The sequence below is a fragment of the Desmodus rotundus genome, chromosome 9 (assembly GCF_022682495.2).
Source record: "Desmodus rotundus isolate HL8 chromosome 9, HLdesRot8A.1, whole genome shotgun sequence".
Lineage (NCBI taxonomy): Eukaryota > Metazoa > Chordata > Mammalia > Chiroptera > Phyllostomidae > Desmodus > Desmodus rotundus.
The window spans coordinates 37,022,725-37,046,008 of NC_071395.1; the positions used below are offsets into that span (position 1 = coordinate 37,022,725).

General features: G+C 57.6%; 2 protein-coding genes across 2 annotated transcripts; both read left to right on the forward strand.

Annotated features, from left to right (window-relative positions):
* The first annotated feature begins 369 nt into the window (after window positions 1–369).
* CNN2 (calponin 2) lies at window positions 370–8,014 on the forward strand. The gene is made up of 7 exons (XM_024568840.3): window positions 370–497; window positions 4,119–4,240; window positions 4,781–4,847; window positions 4,949–5,086; window positions 6,106–6,222; window positions 6,322–6,468; window positions 7,021–8,014. The coding sequence occupies exons 1-7, from the start codon at window positions 435–437 to the stop codon at window positions 7,294–7,296; spliced, it is 930 nt and encodes a 309-aa protein (XP_024424608.2). The 5' UTR covers window positions 370–434; the 3' UTR covers window positions 7,297–8,014.
* Window positions 8,015–9,410: 1,396 nt separating this feature from the next.
* Window positions 9,411–22,951, forward strand: ABCA7 (ATP binding cassette subfamily A member 7). The gene is given in 53 exon segments (XM_071219257.1): window positions 9,411–9,513; window positions 10,213–10,334; window positions 10,431–10,468; window positions 10,470–10,522; window positions 10,707–10,848; window positions 10,933–10,939; window positions 11,055–11,204; window positions 11,206–11,231; window positions 11,233–11,257; window positions 11,450–11,484; window positions 11,486–11,564; window positions 11,784–11,883; window positions 11,886–11,944; window positions 12,095–12,334; window positions 12,656–12,827; window positions 12,974–13,078; window positions 13,303–13,383; window positions 13,386–13,519; window positions 13,970–14,043; window positions 14,045–14,126; window positions 14,333–14,393; window positions 14,613–14,683; window positions 14,769–14,894; window positions 14,993–15,013; window positions 15,045–15,184; window positions 15,494–15,796; window positions 16,004–16,030; window positions 16,157–16,334; window positions 16,421–16,433; window positions 16,436–16,465; window positions 16,468–16,551; window positions 16,554–16,587; window positions 16,949–17,117; window positions 17,239–17,259; window positions 17,366–17,430; window positions 17,432–17,477; window positions 17,780–17,926; window positions 17,990–18,113; window positions 18,463–18,543; window positions 18,546–18,592; window positions 18,668–18,784; window positions 18,854–18,915; window positions 19,885–20,005; window positions 20,385–20,519; window positions 20,589–20,667; window positions 21,931–21,967; window positions 21,969–22,001; window positions 22,003–22,029; window positions 22,502–22,655; window positions 22,657–22,743; window positions 22,807–22,867; window positions 22,870–22,902; window positions 22,905–22,951. Coding segments are annotated over 53 exon segments (4,608 nt in total).
* Window positions 22,952–23,284: the final 333 nt, after the last annotated feature.

Genomic DNA, 23,284 nt, shown 5'->3' on the forward strand with positions numbered 1-23,284 from the left:
AACTGCGAGATGCCTCTAAGTGGCAGAGAGGGGTTCTCATTCGTGCCCCAAGGGATTAGAGTCCCACTAAACAATTCCTCGTCTTCCGTCTCCGTGCAGAAGGGGAAACTGGGACCCAGAAAGGACGAGAGAGCCACTTAGGGGCCCCCAGCTGGGAGAGGGCAGGCGTGCCATGCGTTGGTAGTCCAGAGGCCCTGCCCTTCCCGACCTCAGTTTCCCTCACGGCCCCTGGGGCTGAGGCGCTCCGCTGGGGCGGGGGGTCCGAGGCGGCAGAGAAGATTCAGGAAGTCCTTGGCCGAAGGAATCCGGCGCATCACCGCCTTATAAGGACAAGTGCGCCGGGGGCCAATCACCGGCGGGGGCGGGGCTCACACCCGCGCGTCCCCAGCCGTCTCACCCCGCGGGCTGTCTGTCCTGCCGTCGCAGCCGCCGAAATGAGCTCCACGCAGTTCAACAAGGGACCCTCGTATGGGCTTTCGGCCGAGGTCAAGAACCGGGTGAGTGAGGGGCACCCGGGTCCCGCCCTCGGACATCCCGAACCCTCGGACTTCTGCAGGGTTGAGGGCACCGCCAGGCTCCCCGATGTCTGGAGCGCAGTAGCTCTGAGACCTGGGGTGAGAGTGGCCCTCCTGCGGTTCTGGGGGCGCCAATCGAGACTTCCTGAACTCTGGGGAAACAGTGAGGTCCGCGATCTGGCACCGCCACAGTGGCTGGGAGTGGTTGGATCTGACCCGTTCCCCAGCCCAGCTCCGCAGCCCTCCCCCATCTGAACCCCACAGCCCTGGGCCCCCTCCAGCACTTCAAGGCCTGAGAATAACCTGCGGATCTAAGAGGACCCCAGTAGCCCCCTCCTCATGCCGTGGCCACACTCCTGCTTTTGGGTCCACTTAAGCTGCCGAAGGAGAAGGGGGTGGGCCAGGTGTTAGTGCTTGTTTGTTTGTTTTTTAATTAGAGTGTGGGCACCCCCCACAGGAATTTCCCAACCTTCTGCACCTGGGGTGGTGAGCACCAAGGGGAAGTTGGATAGGAGGAGGCCTGCCTGGGCTGTTCCTTTGTATGTTCTCTTTGTCTCCATCTGACAAAGGAACAGCAAAGGGATCCCATAGGACGCCTGGGTCCCCTGAATATGACTCTAAAATGTGTGGGTTTTGTACCCTGGGAACATGGGGCGGGGCCGGTGGAGACACTCTTTAAGAAAACTTTTGTGGTTCTGGCTCAGAGAGGGGCAGACACTTTTGGAGGGTCACACAGCAAGGCCCATCCTAGGGAAGGGGAAGCATGGGATGATTCCACACCCTGGTGATTGTCCCAGGCCTGATAAGCAAGGGCCCTTCCTTCCAGCTGAGCAGGGTGTTGCCATTCCTGTGCAACCCCCCACATCCTTCCACCAGACATCTGGGAATGTGGCCTTGGAAGGGAGCCTGCCTGGGCATGCTGAGGGCACAGCCCCGCCAGCTCCAGATAGGCACCTGTGGTGGGTACCCCAGCGTCCGTGGACAGCAGGGAGAATTCTGCATCACCTTCTGTGGGCTCCTTGGAGTCTCCCTTAACCCTTTTAACAAAAGGAGAGGCTGAGGCTTAGGAAGTCAAGGGACAGAGTATGGTCACTTAGCAGGCTCCAGACCCCTGTTAAATGCAGGATTCCCCCTCTAGCGACAATCTCACACGGCGAACACCCAACATTGATGGGCAGCCTGCGCAGGCGCAGAGCATCCTGCCCCACACAGCACGAAGGCGGGTTAAGGGCTCCAGTTTGCACAGGGGGCTCAGAGCTGCTCAGGACCACACAACATGAGAAAGGTAGAGTCAGGGCTAGAACCAGGCCTGCTGCATCCAGTGCCTGATGGCCGCTGGTCCTCCCGGACCCTGCGTTCACCCCTAAGTGGGTGAGAGCCAGGTAGCTTCTGGAGATGGAGTGAGATGGGGGCAGGTTGATACCTGCACCCCAGGTGAGGTCAGAGGCTCCTTGAAGCCCAGCCTCAGTTTGCAGGTTTGGAGTGTGGGCGGGGCACCTACCAGCTTGCCAAGGTCATGCAGGGGCCTACTTTCTAGGGCTCTGAGCCCATGCCCTGCGCACTTTTCCAGCTGCTTAAGATGGGAGACCGGGAGACTTCCTGGCCCCTGTGCCTCAGTTTACCCCCAGCTGGATGGTCTGAGGCAGGCAGATGTCTGGTGTGTCCCTCTGGAGCAGCCATGGCCACTCAGTCCTGGGCTGGGTTGTCGAGGTTTAGACCATTGGGAACAGCTGGTCCCGATTTAGCAGATTTCTCAGGAGGCGGTGGCTGCATTCCTGGCAGTTTGTGGTGATGAGGAATGCTTCAGGCCAGGGTGGGAAGGGCCAGGCGCCTCTGCCCAGGACCCTGGCCCTCTCGACGGATGGGGCCCAGCTGGGCAGGCATGCTAGGGATCCAGACCAGCCCATCTGCCTCAAATTCAACCATCAGGACATGACCCTGCTCATTCCTTAGGCTGGACAAAGCCTCATCTGGGCAGGGCTGCTTCCCGGCCATGGGAACCAGGAGACTGCAGCTCGAGGGGGTGGGCCGAGCAGATTGGGTTAGCTGGCTGGCCTCTTGCCTTTGTCTCCCCTGAGCTCTGGGCGTCTCAGCTGTGATCCCATGTCACAGGGATTTACATGCAATCGCCAGGAGAAGGAGGGGGAGGGGTGGAGCAGAGTTCAGGAGACCTCCATGCAGATGGTTCCAAACAAAAGTGAGGAAACTGAGGCAAGAGGTAGAGAACTGTTCGCAGTCATGGAGGAGTCGGGGGCAGAGCTGGGAGTAGAAATTAGGTCTGCAAAAGGTCTCAGTCCCCTGGGCAATGGGAGGAAAGGAAAAGAGCCTCCCAGGCTGGGATCTGTGGGTAAAGGTACGCAGGGGACCTGGGGCAGAAAACGCACTGGTTGGTGTAGTCTAGTCCTGAACAGGGACTGGATTGGCTTCTTACCAACCCCAAGGACCTGCCCTGGAGCTGACTGACCCTGCCCATACTGGCCTCGGTCTCCCTGACTTTTGGGGGCTTCCCTGGGAGCTAGCCATTCTGATTTTCTCAGCCTTTGGTGCTCTGAGGTGGGGAACTGGGTGTGTGTGTGCTTGTGGGCAGTGGGTGTGCACTGACCAGGGACCAGGAGCACTGTTACCCAGAGACAGCACCGGGCTGGGTGGCAAAGCTCAAGGGGGAATGGATCATAAGCAAGGAGCTGTATCGTAACAGAAGGTGTAAATAAAAGCTACACAGAAAGTAAGGCAGGGTCAGGGAGAGTTGTCATGGCTAAAGAGGTAACCTTCAAGCTGTGCCCAGGTGGAAGGCGGGGACCCAGCCATGCAAACATCTGAGCCAAAAGTGACAGCACGTGCAAAGACCTGAGCCAGTAACTGGAATAGCCAGTTCGAGGCACGGAGAGCGATTTGGCAGTCCCTCGGTAACTTAAACAGGATCACCATGTGGCCCAGCAATTCCACTCCTAGATCTGTACCCAAAATAACTAAAATAGGTATCGAAACAAACAAAACTTGTACACAGACATTCACAACAGCAGGATTCACAATGGCAAAGAGGCGGAAATAGCCTAAATGTCCATCAACAGGTAAATGGATACACACAATGTGCTCTGAGCACACAGTGGAATGTTACTAGGCCATGGAAGGACGCACTACCACGTGCTATAACATGGATGGATGGACCTTGAACACATGATGCTTAATGAGAGGAGCCAACACAAAAGGCCACACAGTGTGTGCTTTCATTTATGTGACACGTCCAGAACAGGTACATCCGCAGACACAGGAAGTGGCAACAGAAGGGTCTGTCTCTAGTGCAGGTAGAGCAAGGAGATGAGGGGCACGGGTTGGCTGCCGTGTGGGGTTTGGCATCGTTGGCCGTGGGTTAGAGCTGATGTCTGTCAGGGAGAGATATGAGCGTGTCTGTGGAGCGTGGTTCATCGGCCCATGAGTGTCCCTGCTGATGGGAACGGGGGAGGGTTGGCTCTGTAGTGTGGGGTCCTCCAGACCTCTCTGTCTCTTCTTGCCATGGAGCCCCCAGCCTCGCCCCAGCAGGAGCTTCAGGGAACTTCTGCTGGATGTATTCTCACCCCAACCCTATGCCCTCTGCTCCTCCAGCTCCTATCCAAATATGACCCTCAGAAGGAGGCAGAACTCCGCAGCTGGATCGAGGGACTCACGGGCCTGTCTATTGGTTCTGACTTCCAGAAGGGTCTGAAGGACGGGATTATCCTGTGCACGTGAGTGCGGGCGTTGGCACATGCTTGTCACCAGTTGTCTGTACAATGCGATCGTGCTTCATGTGCCATGTGAAGCCTGCTTGCTTTGCGTTTCCCTCAATGACTCTTGGGTCTTTTTTTTTTCCTTGTGTTTTTGTTTGTCAAGGATCTCTAACAGGGGGCATTCTAGTCTTATGCCCTTCCTTTCATGGGAGAGCCTCTAAAATGTCTGGGGGGCCTTTCTTTGCTGCATCCTATTTGACTGTAGTTAAACCGTTTCATGTTTTGCACATTAAACGTGAATGGAAATTCCCAGATTCACTCCCAGAAATCAGGGGTTCATGATCATACTCACAACACCCGTTTTTGTCACTCTTTCGCATCTTTGCTCTGTGGGTGAGGACGAAGTGGCAAGCGGGGAAACTAAAGCCCAGAAGGAGGCAGTGAGTTTGCCCAGGAAGGTGACCGAGATCAGAATTAGCCTCTTGGGTCTGCGAGGGTCGGGTTTACATATGCTGATAGAGATTCCTGTTTCCTCCCCACCCCTGTGTCTCCCCCAAGACTCATGAATAAGCTGCAGCCCGGCTCGGTCCCTAAGATCAACCGCTCCATGCAGAACTGGCACCAGGTGAGGGACTGGCGGGTGGAGCAAGGACAGGGCTGGGGGAGCCCATCGAACCCGTGGGCAGCCTGAGGTCCCCTCATGGCCCCTCTCCTGCCTTCTCCCAGCTAGAAAACCTCTCCAACTTCATCAAGGCCATGGTCAGCTACGGCATGAACTCCGTGGACCTGTTCGAGGCCAATGACCTGTTTGAGAGTGGAAATATGACACAGGTGCAGGTGTCTCTCCTGGCTCTGGCGGGGAAGGTAAGGCCCAGAGAGGGGCAGCAACCTGCCCAAAGCCACACAGCAAAGCTGATGCAGATTTACAGACGCTCTCCTTTATTCCTTGGCTAATATTCCTGAGCACTCACAAGGCATTGGGCACTTTGGACTCCATAGTAAACAGGACAGACACAGTTCACCCCTTCACGGGCTCATAGTCCGATGGAGGAAGCAGAAAAATAAATAAGTCTTTTTTTAATTAAAAATAAAAACGCTTTATATTTTAGAGCAGTTTTAGGTTCACAGCAAAATTGAGAGGAAGCTACAGAGAGTTCCCGTACGCCCCCTTGCCCACCCCCGCTCATGCGCAGCCTTTCCCACCACCCACATCCTCACCGGAGTTTGAACCATGGTCACCGTTAATAAGTGTCCATCCACACCTCATCAGAGCCCAGAGTTTACATGATGGTTCCCTCTTCAGGTCATTTTTTAATAAGTTAGAAATAAGTCATAGACTGACTGTGAGACATGGCTGGAGGGAAGAGAAAGAATTAGACCAATGCGTAGGGTCTAGTGACCCTTTAACCAAGAACAGGGTAGGTTGGAACAGTGTTTCCAGAGGAAAAAACAGCAAGGCCCCAATGTGGGAGCAGGGAGGAGGTTCCCATGCCAGGAATTGTGTTCTGGATGGTGTTTTCAGGAGCCACCTGTGACTGCCCCATAATGATTGGGGATGGGGAAGACCAGGGAGGAGCCGGGAGCAGGTGTCCAAGCAAGAGATGGTGGCCATGGCCTGAACAGGCGGTGGTGAGGGTTGGGTAGAAGGTGATGGAAGATGAGAGGAAGAGGCAGCAAGGAAACCCCCAAAATTCTTGGCCTGAGCAACTGGAAGGTTGGGGGCCAATGGGACCTCTGAATCTGACCCCTGAGGCGTTGAGCAGCAGGTTAAGGGGGCAGGTTGCAGCCCAGTCCCTGTATCTCCTCCAGGGTCACACACTCTGGGCCTGGCTCAGGGCTCCCAGCCTCCCCTCCCTGATACGCCTAGTCCCTCTTCCCTCCAGGCCAAGACAAAGGGGCTGCAGAGTGGTGTGGACATCGGCATCAAGTACTCAGAAAAGCAGGAGAGGAACTTTGACGACGCCACCATGAAGGCGGGCCAGTGCGTCATTGGGCTCCAGGTGGGCACCAGGGTCCACTGGGGGCGGGAGGATTCCCCCGTGACCCAGTGGCCCCTCAAATTTGGGGCAGCCTGACCTCTCCTGCCCACCTCCCTGCAGATGGGCACTAACAAGTGTGCCAGCCAATCAGGCATGACAGCATATGGCACGAGAAGACATCTGTACGACCCCAAGAACCATATCCTGCCACCCATGGACCACTCAACCATCAGCCTCCAAATGGGCACCAACAAGTGTGCCAGCCAGGTGGGCCTCGCCCAGCCCCCCTCGGGCCCCAACCCCACCTAGCCAAAATCCTTGTTCTCCCTTGACAACCCCACTCTGGGCTTCCCGCCTGCCTTCTCTCTCTGCCTCAGCTTGCTGTGTGCCCCCAGGGAAGTTTCCACCCAGCGCTGTGCCTCAGTTTCCCCTCAAGGGCTTTCTCCAAGGCCCACTGAACTCTGGAAGCTTTAGATCCTATGATTCTTACGTTTCCTGCTGTGAACATGTAGTGGTGTGGTGGTGGTTTTGGAGCACTCAGGTTTTCGGGAGGCCTCAGCTCCAGCCTGGGAAGCTTCCTGGCTGACAGGGAGAACGGGACCCAAACACCCCGTGTTCCCGAGGAAAGGGTCCCTACTAATGAAGTCAACTCAGCAGCGTCAGAAAAGAGGGAGTCTGAGTGGGGAGTCTGAGCGGGTAGGAGGGTGCATAGGAGTTTGCGCTGAGACTGTAAAGGGAGAAGGAGACAGGGTGGGAACTTGGGAGCCTGACAGTTCCCCCTCGTCCCTCCTGCCCTGACATTATCTCCTCCCTCTTTAGGTGGGCATGACGGCTCCCGGGACCCGGCGGCACATCTATGACACCAAGTTGGGAACCGACAAGTGTGACAATTCCTCCATGTCTCTGCAGATGGGCTACACGCAGGGCGCCAACCAGAGTGGCCAGGTCTTCGGCTTGGGCCGGCAGATATACGACCCCAAGTACTGCCCACAAGGCCCAGTGGCCGACGGGGCTCCAGAGTCAGCAGGCGACTACCCAAGCCCAGGGAAGGCCCCAGAGTACCCCCCCTACTACCAAGAGGAGGCAGGCTACTGAGGCCCCCTTAGTGAGGTGCCTCCGTATATCAGTACCCCATCTGGGATTTCAGGTTTTTCTGTGTCGTCATCTTGTTTTTCTACATGTTCAAGTGCTTCCAGCTGAGGGGCTGTGAAGGCCAGATCCAGATGCTTATGAGGTGGGGGGGGGGGTCCCTGCCAGGGCACATCCAGGTAGCAAATTTCCCAGCAGGCTTTGGGCCAAGCTGTTGGGGGGAGAAGAAACCTGTGCAGGGAGGGAAACTGGCCCCAATGGCTTCCGGTTGCTTCTGTGCCTCTTCCCTTTTCTCTGCTGATCAGTTTGTGGTTTCTGTACCCACAAAAGTTTCAGGCGCTTTTAACAAAACCAAGGTATTTTGGGGGAGGAAGAGGGGGTGGTGGAGGGCAGGAGTGATGAGAAGGAAGTCCCCTGGGAGAGGGCCAAGCCAGGGTCCCTAGATATTTTAGACATAATGAAGGGACTGGATTTCTCCAGGACCCTCCCAGGGGCACAGTGAAGAAACCGAGGCCCAGACAGGGCAGTGGAGTTCTGAGTGGTTGAGGCAAAGCCAGACTCCTCCTTTCCATACTAGTAGTTCCTTCTTCCCCATGAAGTACTGCACAGGGACCCCCACCAGGAGGCCCTCTCTGGGACCAGCCCCACCCAGGAGCCCTGGGGACAAGAGATAATGTGAAATACCAACTGTGGACCAAAGGCAATAAAAACCTTTTTAGCAAAAGAGAGTGCTGGGAGAGTTGGTGTCAGAGGCAGCCTCAGAGAGGGGTTAGCTTGGGTCACTTCTGGGGTCCTGAGGGACCTGAAGGCGGGGCACCTCATCCTCACAGCTGTCTTGGGAGAAGGAGCTGAGGCTCGGCACAGACCAGTCTGAGGTGAAGAAATCTGAGGGCCAGGATCTGGGATAGGGGAAGAGGTGGGACTTCTGCAACCCCCCACCTGCCACACTGACAGCTGGGGCCCCACCCAGCGCGCATCATCCAGCCTCCAGGCCTTGTGCAGTCACAGTGCCTAGAGTTCCCTCCTTGACAGACTCCTAGTCACCCGGCCAAGCCCCAACAGCAAAATCACCTTCCTCCACAGAGCCCTCCCCTACACCACGCACCCTTCCCGGCACCTTCAGAGCTGTGGATCCAAACCCTTGTTTGATCTTTGGGATCTTGTGAAACACACCCGCTTTAACGGAGCAGGAAACATCTGGACATTTTCTTCAAAAGTCGGGGTGACCTTCAGGACCCAACACTCTAATTTTAGCATGGTGGGGGCCCCTTCCCTTTCTGCCATTACCTGTATCACTCTAGGGAACAAGATTGTGCAATGAATGGTGAATAGTCGAAGCCCCGTTTTCCTGATGGACCAATGTAGTCTCAGGGTAATAGCGTGAGTCTAGCTAGGACCCGTATTCCCCAGGGGAAAGTGGGGAGATAGGAGCCTCTTGCTACCCGGAGCTGCGGTATTGTAGGCAGCTGTCACGTGGGAAAACAGCTGGGCCGGCGTGGGTTGAGGCAGACCCGGGTGGGGCTAGCCTGCCACCCAGCCACCTCATTGTGATGCAGCGAAGAGGCAAGCGGTCCCTTTAAGAGAGCCGGTTTGGCGCGGCTCTACTGTGACCCCACCTACTTTCTCTGTGCGCGAGGCTCCGGCTGGCCCCAAGCTTCTGAGTGGCGGCACGGCATCCAATAGCAGTTGGCGGAGACAGGGCCTCGTGCTGCGAAGGGCGCAGAACGCGAGTGCAATCAGCTGCATGGGCTCAGCGCCCGCTTGGAGGCGGTCTTTTCTTAAAGGGGCCGCGCTTCCCGGCCTCTGTCAGATGGAGGGAAGGCGGCTAGCGCTGGGAGCTGGAATGGTGACAGCGTCCCAGAGAAAGACGAGGGCCTCAAGAGAAGACATGTGTGGGGATGAGTGGGACGGAGGCAATTTCCCTGGGAATTAGGGGATGAGCGAGCCAGGTCCAGACTCTCACTCACCTTTGCTCCCTGCGGCTGAGTATTGGGTGGGCGGCAGAATTGGCCACCAATTTTCAAGGGCGAGTTTGGACTCACCAGAGAGGGGCTTTGCCAAGTACACCTGCAGCCCCTTTCCTCGTTTGAACCCCTCCAAAACCTGCCCCAGTTTTACAAATGGAGTGCTGTGCAGCTGCGGGCAACTCCCTGTCCCTCTTCCCAGAGGCCGCTTCCCAGATCCCACTTTATGTAAAGGAGAGTTCTAGAGTGGAGGCCGGGGGTACAGAGTCCCCCTTTGTATGTGAGTGTGGCAACTCCCTGTCCCTCTGGTGACCTCAGTTTCCCCATCTGTACCATAATAAAGTAGGTCACAGCTGAACAATTACAAGAAAGGTACAAGGTCAGGAATCGCTGGTTCCAGGAACCTCCATCGCTGTCCCTTCTCCTAACCTATTTTCTGGATCTTGGGGGCCTTCTGAGCAGTAAATAATAATTGAGGGTTAGGCAGAGCAGAGGTCCAGCCTCCTGCTGGATGACTCTTTGGGCTCCTTGGTTGGCCCCTCTTCCAGCCAGGCGTGTAAAATGTTCAGCACAGTAAATACTTTGCTATTATTATTGGGGAAGAGCAGGGTCGAAGGGAAACGAAGATCCTTCCCTCGGCCAGGGGTGAGGGTGGGAACCAGGGTCAGGAGGTCCCCAAGTGGGCTTAGGGTAAAGCCTGGTGATGTGTTAAGTTGAAGCCCCGCCCCCTGAAAAAAATTTTTGCTAGCCTTTCGCACCGCATTAACCGGAGCGACAGCCCTGGCATCCAATCAGATTCAAGGGATTCAAGGACAGCTTCAAGAAGGGCTCCCATTGGCTTACTGTACCACGAGTAAGTACTCTTAAGTGCCTACTCTTAGGCTCTAAGCAGTGTCCAAGTCTTCTGAGCAATGGGATAAGGAATGAAGTTCCGAGAGGGACAGGGAGTTGCCCGCAGCTGCACAGCACTTTCTCAACCTGGCCCCTCCGTGCTGTCTCCTGTCTATTCCCATAACGGCCTTCTGGGTGCAGCTGATGCTGCTGCGTTGGAACAATTTCCTGCATCGTAGGAGACAGCCGGTAAATGCCTGGGCTTTTGGGACAGGGTGGGCCTGGCCCAGGCACACCCCCAACCCCAACTGTTCGCCACTATCCTGCTTGTTCTGTCTCTCCCAGATTCAGCTCCTGGTGGAGTTGTCGTGGCCTCTCTTTCTCCATCCTGGTGGCCGGCAGCCATTCACAGCACCCCCCACTGGGGCAGTATTAAAGTAAGCCCCTGCAGGGTCCAGGTGCTTTCTGTATTGGGGGAGGCCTTCACCCTATCCACAGGGCTGCAATGAGCAAACGCCAGACAGCACAGTCCCTAGCACCCACTAAATGGCTGGGAGTGGGCAGAGGGTGGGATCCCAGTGAAGACTCTGTCGGGGCCTGCAACACCTGGCATCCCGGCAGGCCATTTCCTCAACGAGCCACTGCCCTCTTTGGGCACCATACCCTGGGTCCAGTATCTCATCTGCAATGTGAACAACACCTGCTCCCCGCAGCGCATGCCCAGTGAGGAGCCAGGCATCCTCAACACCTTTAACTACTCCTTGTGATCAAGCGTTACTGGGGTTCCGCGGGTGCCCACTGAGCCCTTGCCTCCTGCCCTCTCTCTGTCCCCAGGGTCTCCTGGCAGATGCCATGTTGAGAATAGAGGCTCAGAGAAACAACAGTTAATTATGCCCGACAGGACAGACTTAAGGAAAGAGATAGCTAGCCCCGGTAAAGAGGGCCTGAAGGGGGCTTTTTCCCCTTCAGTTTCTCAATGTGGGAATTGGGGTGGTGGATGTGGAGGCACGGCCTCATGGCACCTCCAACCCAGGCCCTGCCTGTGCTAAGCTGATGGGGGCCCTGGACACGCACCCACTGTCCCACCTCCTCTGGAGGCACCCGAAGCCACTGGTTCTGGGGAAAACTGCTGTTTGCACCTGACGCTCTTCACTTGGCAGCTCATGGCACAGGTGATGGCGGGAGGAGTCCCCAGTCCCTAGGCCCTCCCTCAGCTCAGGGGGTGAGGGCTGGGAGAAGGCTCCAAGGGGCCTGTGCCTTTGCTCAGAGGCACAGGATGGAACAAAGTGGAGGAGAAAGAAGTGGATGGGGGTCCTCAGAAGAGGGGTGAGCCTGACATTGATCTGGGCTCCTGTCTCCACCAGGTAAACCAAGTCTTCCAGGACTTGGCCCTGTTGAAGGGTCCATGAGGTTTCGGGGGTGCTGGGGCCCCAGCTCTTCCACTTCATGAATGACAGTGCAAATGTAGTCATACTGCAGGTGGGCCCAGGATGGAGGGTGGCAAATTTACCCCGAGCCTCCCCAGTCACCTTAGCTCCTGCTGAGAAGTAGGACAAAGGGCAGGTCAGGGCTTCCTGGGCAAGAGTGCAGACGTGAAATGTGGCCTCCACATTGAGGACAGGCCCCAGGGATGGGAAGAGGGGTGACAAGGCAATGAATGCCCCATGCAGACCCCTACGTTCCCCTCCCTTTCCTCAGAGGCTCCTGTAAATTCAGGACGTAGAGGCAGCCAGGACCCAGAGGCCAGCACCAGGTGGAGGCCCTTGAGCCTTTCTGGACCCCCACAGGGGCAGCTACAGCCGCATGAGGCCTGTGCAGATGTGGAGCATCTGGTGGGCAAACGGGGCCGTGCTATGGAGGCGAGGGACCTTCCACTTGGGAAACTCTTTTGAGTGGGGAGACAGCCTGGCCTGGGGGAGGTCTGCTGGAGGAGGGAACCCTGCCCTGGGGTTCCTAGGAAAAAGTTTGGCTCAGCCCCGAGGTCCAGGACGGGACCGGACCCTCCCCAGTGCATGACCCCGGACAAGCTGGAGGCAGCACCTTTGGGGGCAGCCCTGGTAGACAAGGCTCTGGAGCTGCTTGCCCAGCACGGCTTCTGGGCAGGTGTCATCTTCCTGGACCCCAAGGATTCCCCGCAACCAGAGCATCTCCCAGGCCCAAGCCACCTACATATCAAGATCTGCATGGACAATGACAATGTGATCAGAACCAATAAGATCAGGGACAGGTGGGACTGTGGCCACGTGGTGGTGAGGCCAGGAGTGTGACGGGTGAGGTCAGGACACCCTGCTAATGGAGACCAGCAGGCAGAGCCTGATTGATTCCTTAGACTAATTAGGGCCCACAGTGGGCGGGGCCTAGGTTGCCTAAGCCCTTCTGCTTAAGGGCTTGATGGATGAGCTCGATGCTTTGGCTTCCCCAGTCAATGGGCGTGGGTGTAGAAGGTTGTGTGACAGGCCTGGCCAGGCCTGTAGTTGAGCCTGTGGGTGAGGATGGAGCTCCGACTGTGATGGACAGGGCCCTTGGAGTTTCCAGCGGGTCCCTGCAGCTGACCATCATGCCCCTCACAGGTTTTGGGACCTGGCCCGGCCACTGACCCCCTGACAGATCTGCACTACGTGTGGGGTGGTGTCGGGTACCTGCAGCACCTGCTGGAGCGTGCAGCGGTGCATCTGCTCAGCGGCAATGTGTCCCTCGCCAGCTTCTATCTGCAGCAGATGCCCTACACTTGCTACGTGAATGGCGTGTGAGCGCCTCCTCCCCACTCATCCCCCTAGCTGCAAATCCCAAGTGGGACCCAGACTCCATTTGGAACATTTGTGCAGTCAAGGCCATGAATGTCTGGTGTAGGTGGGCCACCCCCGTGACCTGTAGAGGGAGGGTATGAGGTCTCCTGGGTGGCTCCTGCGTCACTGTCCTGGATGAGCCTGCGGCTGGTGTGGACCCTGTTTCCTGCCATGACATTAGGGAGCTGCTGCTCAAATACTGGGAAGGTAAGAGTTGGGGGCAGCCCAGGGCTCTCCTGGACTCTCCTTGAGGGGCCAGAAAAAAGTTTCTGACGTGGAGAAAAGGTTTCTAATGATTAAGTGCTGGGAATGGGGTTGTGAGGAATAAATGGGAGTTTGTCACACGGGGCAGGCAATTCCTGGCTAAGGCCACAGCTTAGGCAATGATCTGGAAGCCTGATGATACACGCACGTTGGGTTCCTATGCCCAGGTTGCACCCTGATCCCTTCCCCCCACCACTTGGATAGAGTGGAGCTATTGGGAGACTGAGTGGCAGTGGTGACAGGTGGCCGCTATGCTGCTGTGGCTGCCCACGCTTCCTGCATCATCACTTGGGACCTGGCTACTACCAGATGCTGGAGAAGGGTCTCCAGTTCCTGGCCACCAGCACGAGGGGAGGTCTGGAGCCTCCGACCCCTGATCTCTCCGTCCAGCCCTGAGGGCCGTGTCAACTGGTGCTCCTCTGCCTGCAGGGTGACACTGACTTGGAGGAAAGGGAACCAGGCAGCCAGGGCAGCAGGGCCAGTGAGAGCTGGGGTGGGAGAGCCAGAGCCAGAGGAAGGGGTCGGTGGGTGGCAGTGCCTTGCTTCAGGGCCACAGGGCTTCACGACCCCAGACTAGTCTCCGACCCTGGGCTGAGCCCAGACAGAAACCTATTCCTGACCTCTGACCCTGAGTGGATGCCAGCTCTGATCCCAGGTCAAGTTCTTCCCTCTGGTGTTTAACCCTGACCTCCTCTGTCCACAGGGACAGGCCCCTTGTGAGTCACCCAGGCCTCTTCCCCAGGGAGGCTGGGCTGAGAGGGGTGAGGCAGGAGCCAGGGCCGTCCGCCTCGCCAGGGTCCCTGATGTGACCCACCCCCGGGCACCTGGGTGCAGCGCTGCATGCCTGGGGCACAGCTTGTCCAGGAATGGTTGTGTGAGCTGCTGCTGGCTCTGCCCTATGAGGGTACCCTGGGGGACAGGCGAGCTGGACCAGTGACTGAGGAGGCTGGAGCTGGCCGGCTGTGGGATCTCTGACACCAGCCTTGAGGAGGTGTGGCTGTTGAGGGAGGACTGCCTGGAGGAAGTGGTGCTTGGAAGGAGGAGTCTGCTTATCTTAGCAGGGCACCCCAAGGAGGAGGCCGTGTGGATGTCTGGAGGCTTGGAGGCTCTCGGAGAGGCCTGGGGTGGGAGGATCTGGAGTCCCTGGCTCCCTCTTGTGGGTCCTCAGGCTTTGAGCCCCCTGCTCTGTCTCCCCAGGTCTTGCTGAAGGTGCTAGAAGACTGTGCTGTGGACACACACCCAGAGGGTGTGGCCACAGGTCTCTGTCCTTTTCCCCTAACCCTGGTCCAGAGTTGGACCTCACTTTTTACCAAGTCCCAATTCCTGGCTGAGTCTGGCCCAAGGCATTGCCCTGACTTTGGTCTCCGACTCTTGATCCCCTTTATTTTTGCGTTTTGACCCCAGGCTGAGAACTAACCCTTGATGCTGACCCCTGATGGCCCCACAAATGGTAACTGCAGACCACACCTGTATGTAGGCATTACTCACCCAAACATGACCATGGGGCTCAGGATTCTGCCAGGGGGCTCAGCTCTGGAGGACCAGGAGCTGCATGAGTTGCCCCACCCTGACCCTGCGACCCTCTGGGCCCCCCCCAGTCCCCCCATTGGGAGCACTGACCCTTCTATCCCTCGAAGCTGGGTCTGCGCCAGAGACACAGGCCCTGCGGGGCTCTGGGCTGGATGTCGTGGGCCAGGTACAGGGGTGGACGCTGACCTGTCAGCAGCTCTGGGCCCTGCTTCTCAAGCGCTTTTTGCTTGCTTCACTGTGGCCTAATTCAAATGCCTGACTCCAGGCATATCCTCCATCCTGCACACCTTTATTGGAAGCACTGGGGAGCCATGGATAATTGTAGAGTGGGAGCAAGGAAGGAAGGGTGTGATGGGCTGGAGTTTGGTGGGGAGAGCAGCTGATGGCCAGTCCTTCAGATCCTGCTGCCCATCCTGTGGGCCTGGCACTGGTATTCAGCTTCATTGTGCCTCCCTTTGGGTACTACCCAGCTCTGCAGCTCAGCCCCAGCATGTACAGTGCCCAGGTGTCCTTCTTCAGGTAGCGGCAGGGGAGAAGGGCTCGTGGCAAGAGAACCAGCGGCCCACGGACACAGCCCTGACCCTGCACCCCACACAGTGAGATGCCCCAGAGGACCCCAAACGTGTCCACCTGCTGTAGGCACTGCTGATGGAGGTGGGATTGGAGATTCGCTACTTGTAGAACAGCTCCCGTAGGTGAGTCCCTTAGCCTGGCCCTGGCCCTTTTCTTCCCTATCTGGGTTCTGGCCGTCGGGCCTCAGGGGTGCCCAGAGAACCCCTCATGCCTGCTTGGGATCTGGGAGCCTCCACGTTCTGGCCTCCCTGCAAGCTGGGTGCCCACAGCCCTGCCCTGCTCCCGCAAGGCGTCCAAGTGCATGCAGCCCGTCATCTGCCAGTTGGGAATCTCAGACGTGGCCAAGGTCTTGGCCAGTGGCAACTGGACCTCAGAGTCTGCATCCCCTTTCTGCCAGTGCAGCTGGCCTGGCACCCGCCACCTGCTTCCCAACTGCCCCACTAAAGCTGGTGGCCCACCACCACCCCAGGTACTGACCGCCTCGGGCGCAATTGTACAGAACCTGGCAGGCTGGACTCTGTCCGACTTCCTGGATCCGTGTCTGGTGCGCTGAGGTGAGTGGTAGTCGGGCTCGGTGTGCCTGGCTGTCATATTGGTCCTCAGGTAGAGGGGGTGGTCTGGCCCCCAGGGAGGTTAGGATGGCTTCCCGGACTAGAGGCCTCTGGAGTGCCCTCCATGCCTAACCCCTTTTGGTTTGTCTTGCCTGACCCCCAGCATCTTGCATTCTGTCTCAGTCACATCTCTGACTTTCTGTCTGTCTCACAGCCTGAGAACTAAGAAATGAGTGAATGAGTTCAGGGAAGGAGGAGCCCCTGCCTTGGGTTCCCTTCCATGCCCCTCCGCTCATCCACTGGTGGGCTTTCCCACCCCATCCTCCCTGGTCCTCAACTACACCTGCCTGCCCCCACTGCCCCAAAGGTATGGGGGCTTCTCCCTGGGGAGCCCAGATGTGGGCCTGCCCTCAGGGCATGCGGTGGGGCGCTCGCAGGAAGAGCTGCGTGTGCTGCTGGGCCTTGAACCTGGCGGGGCCCTTGACCACGTCCTGGACAACCTCATGGCCTGGGCTTGTGGCCTGGATGCTCAGCACAGCGTCAAGGTGGGACCTGGGGGCAGTGGGCAGGTGGCTGGTGGGAGCAGGGCTGACTTCACCACCCTTACCCCTCGGCCCTGACCCCACCCCAGGCCTGGTTTAACAACCGGGCTGGCATGCCATGGTGGCCTTTGTCAACAAGCCAACAGTGTGCTCCTATGTGCCCAACTGCCACTGGGCCCCGATCGCCATGCCCACAGCATCACCACACTCAACCACCCTCTGACCTCACCAAGGAGCGACTGTCCGAGGCCACCCCGTGAGTCCCTCTGCCCTGCATGTCCTCCCCTACCTCGGTCTCCCTGTTATTTTGGGTGGTAGGAGCTAGATTTGCATTCTGCACACTCTTGCTGTATAAATGGTGAATAGAAATGCCCCTGTCCACTTCCTAGGCCAGGGTAATGGGACATCGTCAGGCTCAGCAGGCTCCAGTCTCCCCTAGTGGCCCACATGTCCCATCACATCAGCCTTGTACAGCTTCTCCCTGCCAATGACCCAGCCACGCTCATCCCGAAATGGCTTGAGCCGCTTTCCCTACCAGTGACCAGCTCTGTGGAACTTGGTCCCATGAATGGAATGCACAGCTCTGTCCTGAGCAGCTCATCTGCCCCCGCCCCCAGGATGGCCTCCTCGGTAGACGCACCTGTCTCCACCTGCGTGGTCTTCGCCATGTCCTTCATCCCAGCCAACTTGACTCTTGTCCTCTTTGAGGAGTGTGTCACCCAAGCCAAACAGCTGCAGTTCACAGGGGGCCTGCCCCCCACTTTCTACTGGCTTTCTCTAGGACATGCTTTCTCTAGGACATGTATGGGGACTGCCTGGAGGGGTGGGGTGCCCAGCCGCTGCCACATGCCTCTGCCCCTTCTGGCCTCCTCTGGGCAGGGACTTGTCCAGGATGTCTGGGGTGAAGTTCTGGGGACTGTGGGACCTTGTGTTCCACTCTCCAAATTGCAGGGAGGTCAGGACGGGTTACAGGGCTGAGGGTGGCAGCCCCCACCCCTGCACACTGACGGGGGTAACTGCCATTTGCTATGCAGCGTAACCGCTTGGTGTTGGCATGCGTGGTGGTGCTCATCTTTCTGGCCTTTCAGCAGAGGGCTACGCAGCCCTGTCAACCTGCCTGTCCTCCTGCTGTTGCTACTACTGTATAGGAGAGGCCCCCAAATCCCTAGGGCTCATTCTTACCACCTTACTGCCGCAGCCACCGCCACTGGTCCTATTAAGGGAGATGGGAATCTGCAGTGGTTCCCAAGGACAGGAAGAGAATGCAGGGTCCGAGGTGACTCCAAATGGGATCTAATTCAATGGTATGTCAAGGTGGCCTTGAAAACTCGTCCCAACTCACATTAATAGGGGTCTACATTGTGGATTGTGGGAGAGAAGATCTGTATTCCTCTCGGGGCTTCTCAGCCCCCCATCTGAGTGGTTATAGGCGACCCCTGTTGCCCCCGAGCTGCTCAATCACGCCACTCAAGTACCCAGCCTCCTCCGCCTGCTCTGTGCCCAGCATGGCCTACATGGCACTTACCTGCTTCAACCTCTTTATTGGCATCAATGGCAGCACGGCTACCTTCATGCTCGAGCTCGTCTCTGATCAGGTGGGACCCCGCAAAGCTGGGCCTTGGTCCCTGACCCACCTTCTGCTCCCTTCCCCTGTACAGAAGCAGCAGAAGGTGAGCCGGATCCCGAAACAAGTTTTTCTTATCTTTCCCCACTTCTGCTGGGGCTGGGGGCTTGTTGACACAGTGCACAACCAGCCCATGGCTGATGCCTTTGAGCGCTTTGGTGAGAACTTTCCTGCAGGTGGGGAAGTGCCAGCCAAGAATCAGTTGTACAGGGAAGGGACGAACAGCAGACCCCAGGAAGAGAACTAGACGTTTTAGGGGGCCCCAAGTTTGGGTCAAGTTAGGTGCAGAAAAGCAGCCATAAATAGCTAGTTCCATCTGGGGTTATATCACAAGAAGTCTAAAGCCCTAAATAAGGGAGGTGGTAATATCCCTGTTTTCTGTATCAGACCCCAACTGAGTGGCCTATGCAGTTCTTGGTCTCCTAAGAACCCAAGGTGAATTAGGTGGAGAGGGGCACAGAAACAAAGCCCCTCCAAGGGCCCAGTCCCTCCTTCCTGCTTCCACAGGGGACAGGCCATTCCAGTTGCTCCTGTGTGGGGAGGTGGTTGGCAAGAACCTCTTGGCCATGTTGGTAAAGGGGCCCCTCTTCTCTTTACAGTTCTGCTACAGCACCGTACCCACCTCCTGCCACAATCAGTGGGAACCAGGGCAGGGTGGCAGGGGCTGGGGTCCAGCTTTGGGCCCACTCATACCTCTGTCCTTAGACCCAAGCAGAGGCCACCACACCCTCTGGAAAAGGAAGATGAGGATGTGGTTTGTGAGTGGGAATGGGTGGTGGAAGGGGTCACCCAGGGGGATGTGTCGGTGCTTCAGGACCTAACCAAGGGGGTGCTGACTGCTGGGTGGGGGGCTCCCGGTGGCCTACCCACTCTTCTCAGGGTCCTGCACTCCTCCCAGATGTACCCCTGGCAGAAGACACCAGCTGTTGACCACCTGTGCCTGGGGATCACCCGGGTACAGTGAGTCCAGGATAGAGGTCCTGGTGCAGGGGCAGTGAGAGGTTGCCCTACTGTGTGCCTGCTGCCCTTTATTGAGCACCTACTGTGTGTATGCTGCCCTTTATTGAGCACCTCCTGGTTGTCAACATTTGAGCTCCTATTTCGAGCCAACAAAGTCTCATTAAGCATCTACTGCATGCTTACATTCATTGACCCCTACTGTGTGTAATAAAGTATTAGTAAACCCCGACTGAGGACAAGCATCTTTACTATTGAGCCCCTATTGGGGGCCCACACATGTGCCAGTGACCTTTATCAAGTACTGTGTGCCACCCGACTTCTCCACCTTTGGCTGACTATGCACCCCCATGTGGCAGGAAATATTTGGAAATCTCACGTCCCTATGTGTAAGGAGCACTTGCTGTATATCAACTCTGTAGGATTATTATATACCTACTGTGTGCCAGGACTGGTTAAACACATACCATGTGCCAACAGCCATTCCTTGCTAAGCAACGGGCTTCTGCCTCCCCACACACCCCTGTATTTTCCCCAGGGGTTTCTCTTGCCCACAGCCTAACACGCAGAAACTTAGAAATCTGCCCAGAATCCCAAGAGCTGGAACAAGGGGGTCTGAGGCCTTGTGGAGCGCCCCCTGTGGGTGTCGTCGCCGTGTTTCGAGCTCCTGGGCACGAATAGAACAGGGAATGGGTACAGCCACACTCAGGAGAGAAGGGGCAGGTGCAGTTTCATGTCGTGACTGGGACACATTGCCCAGTGTGGGCAAGGTGGGGGCCTCTAGGTGGGGGTGGAGCAGTCTCGGAGCCCACATACCCTCACATGCCCACACATGAACAGGGTAGGCCCTGAGACACTCCTGTCCCTTAACAGAGTGGTCTGGGGTGGTAGTTAAGCCCCGAGACCCTGGTGTTTGCCCCAGCACGCCCGAGGTCTAGCTAGTTCCCCAAATACCCTGTCCCCCATCCACAGCGTGACTTGGGACATGGGTTACTGTCCTCAGTCAGATGCCATCTTTGGGCTGCTGACTGGCCAGGAGCACCTGGAGCAGTTTGCGTGCCTGCGTGGCACCCCTGAAGCCACAACTGTCCAGGTGACCTGCTGCCCTTTTCTGCCCTGGAGCTTCTGGATCCCAGCCCACACTGGCTCCGCTGGCCATGCGGGCAGCCCAGGCCCACAGGCCTCTCTGTGCTCTGGGCCCCAGCCTGCCCTTTCCCGGGTGCTACACTCACAGGGGCCGTGTGCTTTGTTCTGTCATCCAAGCTGCGCCTGCCTTTCTCTCCAGACTGTGGCTAAACCCATTCTCTCCATGACTCTACCTTTGGCTGAGGACTGAGCCTTTCTGCCCCTGGGCCAGGTCCCATGTTTCATTTGCTGTGGCCCTGCGCCCAGGTGTCAGTCCCACTCTGTGCTCCCTCTAGCCCTGCCCCCTTTGTTTGCCTCCACCCCACCCTTGCCCTGGCCCCTCCCAGACAGTGAACTTGGACCTAGCGAACCTGGGGCTCCAGCGGTGTACAGACCAGCCTGCGGGCACCGACAACTGTGGCAACAAGCAAAAACTGGCAACAGCTGGGGCACTAGTGGGGGATCCAGCAGTGAAGACCACAGCCTGGGTGAGGTGGGGCCTGGGAAGGGCAGCACCTGTCTTACTGGGGCTTATCCCTGACCCCTCCCAGGGTGAACTGACCACCGGTGTGGACCCCAGTGCCAGGCGCTTCTTCTGGAGGAGCCTCCTGGCTGCGGTGCAGAAGGGCTGTCAGTGGCGCTCACCTCGCCCAGGAGGGCCCTGTGCCCAGCCCCACAGCTCTGGTCAAAGTGACCCAGGCTCTGGGGAGAGAGACGGAGCTCAGGGAGAGGCTGTCGGACAGAGCCTAGGAACACAGGGGATGGGTGGCCTGGCCCCTGGAGGATGCTGCCAGGCCCGAATGCGAGGATGCAGGGGAAACCTGGGAATGGAGTGGGCTGGGCCCGGCTGGACACGTTCAGACTAGTAGCATTACCAAACAGATGTATGCTGGGGAGGGGGGGGCGGGCAAAATACTATTACAGAATGTACCCCCCTTCTTCTGCCAGGGTCCCCCTCTACTAGGTTCACCTTGTGCGCCACCAGGGAATGACGTCTCTCAATGCCAGAGATTGGTGAAAAGGAAAGGAACTATTTATTCAAAGGTTATACAGACTTAGAGTAATGACGTAATGTCTTCACTGAGATCCCAAAGTCCCTTAGAACACCCACAAACGCACACAGTCCTTCCTTCCCCTCTCTGCCCAGTCCGGGTACCGTATCAGGAAAAGAAATAGAAGTCCGTGGCTCAGGTGGCCCCTGGTTCTTCCCAGTAATCCCTGCTCAGCTGGCAGGCCTCCCGCAGTTCCCAGCGCCATCACGTGTGGCCATTGCGATCTCCAGTTCTCCATCCAAACCCGCACGGCACCTTCTCCTGGCCCGCCAGCAAGAGTCCTTTACCCCTTTCCTCCCTGAGCATCTTTCCTGCATTATTGCAAACTGCTAAGAGAGAGCTCTGCGTCGCTGCTACATCTTGCTTTCCAGCTTCCTAAGCTGCGTGGCAAAGGAAGCCCCAAAGCCGTGTGGTCCCAACCTCTTACTCCAAGCCCCCCTCACACAGGCGCTGTAACCAGGGGGAGCTGCTTCCCAGTTACATCCTACATGGCAGTCACTCCCATCTCCCTGGCTCAAAGCAAGGCCACAGCTACTTAATATATCCATGAAACCCATTAAAAGTTATAGATATGTTAAATGACCATGCCTGAGGTTAGTTGCAAAACTGTTACTACATAAAACAATTCTCAATGGCCCTGCTCCACCTGTCCCATCCTCCAGTTCAGACTTGTGGGAGTGAGGACATCCTACATATTTTTTTTAATATTTCCTGGACACCCTGAGTTCTGGACCCCATTACAAATCCCTATTTGGGGGCCCCTTGCTGCACACTGTTACAGTAGGGCGATCCGGATCTGGAGGGTAGGTGGTCTGGGCCCAGCCGGAGCGCACAGCACTAGGCCCTGGCAGTGTGGAGGGATGCGGTGCACTCTGCGTGCCTGGCCATTGTGGTGAATGGCGGTTCTGCCACCTGGGGAGCCACAGCACCTCAAGGGCAGGTGAGCTGGGCCAGGCCTCAAGGGCAGGTGTTGGGGCCTGAGAAATGGGCTGGAGGAGGGTCAAGGCACAGGTGGGGCCCAAGGACAGAGCAGGTGCAGGGTCAGCTTGGCTCTAACCTGTGAAGAGGGAGGATCACGGACTGTCCAAGAGAGATGTTGAAGGGGCCGGCCGGGACCAGGAGGGGCTGGAGTCTCTTGGGTGAGGGTAAGTGGGTAGGTCCATGGGTAGAGGTAGAGGAGGGTCAGTTGAGTGGGCAGGGCCATGTGGGGGCAGGGCCTTGGGAGAGGAAGGTTTGGAGAAGGGATGAACCTTTTAAAGGGCAAGGAGGTGAGGTCACCTGTACTAGATAGGGAGTCAAGAGGGGCCTGGTATTGAGGGTGGGGCCAGAAGAGAGCAGGAAGGTAGTGTGGCTGGGCTGGGCTCCGGGCATGACAGGTAGCCCCCCTCCACCACTAGCCCCTTCACCATCAGATTCAGTTCTGGCCATATACTGACCATGTGGGTGCCCACGGGGAGGTCTGAGCCCGTGGCAGCCTTCGTGGCTGCTGCATTTCCAGGGACTGACCTGTGGGAGGCCCACGGGAGTTGCCTGCACTTCCAGCTGCTGCCAGGAGGGTGCTGCACCCCTAGCGTACATCTCTGGAGAGCTGGCTGCCCCAGGGGCAGAGCAAGGCGTGGAGGACTTCTTAACGAGCCAGACTACCCTGGAGGAAGCACCAGGAAGGGGCTGGGGGCCCAGGCCCTCAGGCTGACCTCTCCCCACCCCCACCTGCTAGGGATTCCTAGCCATCTCTGACAACCAGGGGAAAAAGGAGGAGGAGGATCACCAGAAGGCAGGAGGGGGGCGGACCCTGGGCTAGGCCCTTGGGTTCCCAAACCTGGTTCCTGGATGATCCCAGCATGACTGCAAGGGGGTGGTGAGCCTCCCTCCTCTGTGGGGCTGGTGGGAGTCGCTGGGAGTGACAAAGGCAGGCCAGGAGGCCTGGAGCTGTCCTGGAGGAAATAAAGGGAAGCCCTCCCGCAAAACCGTGTGCGCGTGTCTGTGTCCCAGGCTGCCTGTGTGTCTGCAGACGGCTCTGTGTTTGTGTCTGGATCCAGCTTAGGTGTGTGCACGGCCCCCCAGCGGTGAAGGCCTCTGGTGGGCCTGGGAAGTAGGGGGGTTTGCACGCGAGTGTGGGCTCCATAAGAGTGTCCACGCGGCCTGAGGGCAGTACTAGTGTGTGCCTGGCCATGAAGGGGGCATGAGGTCAGGGC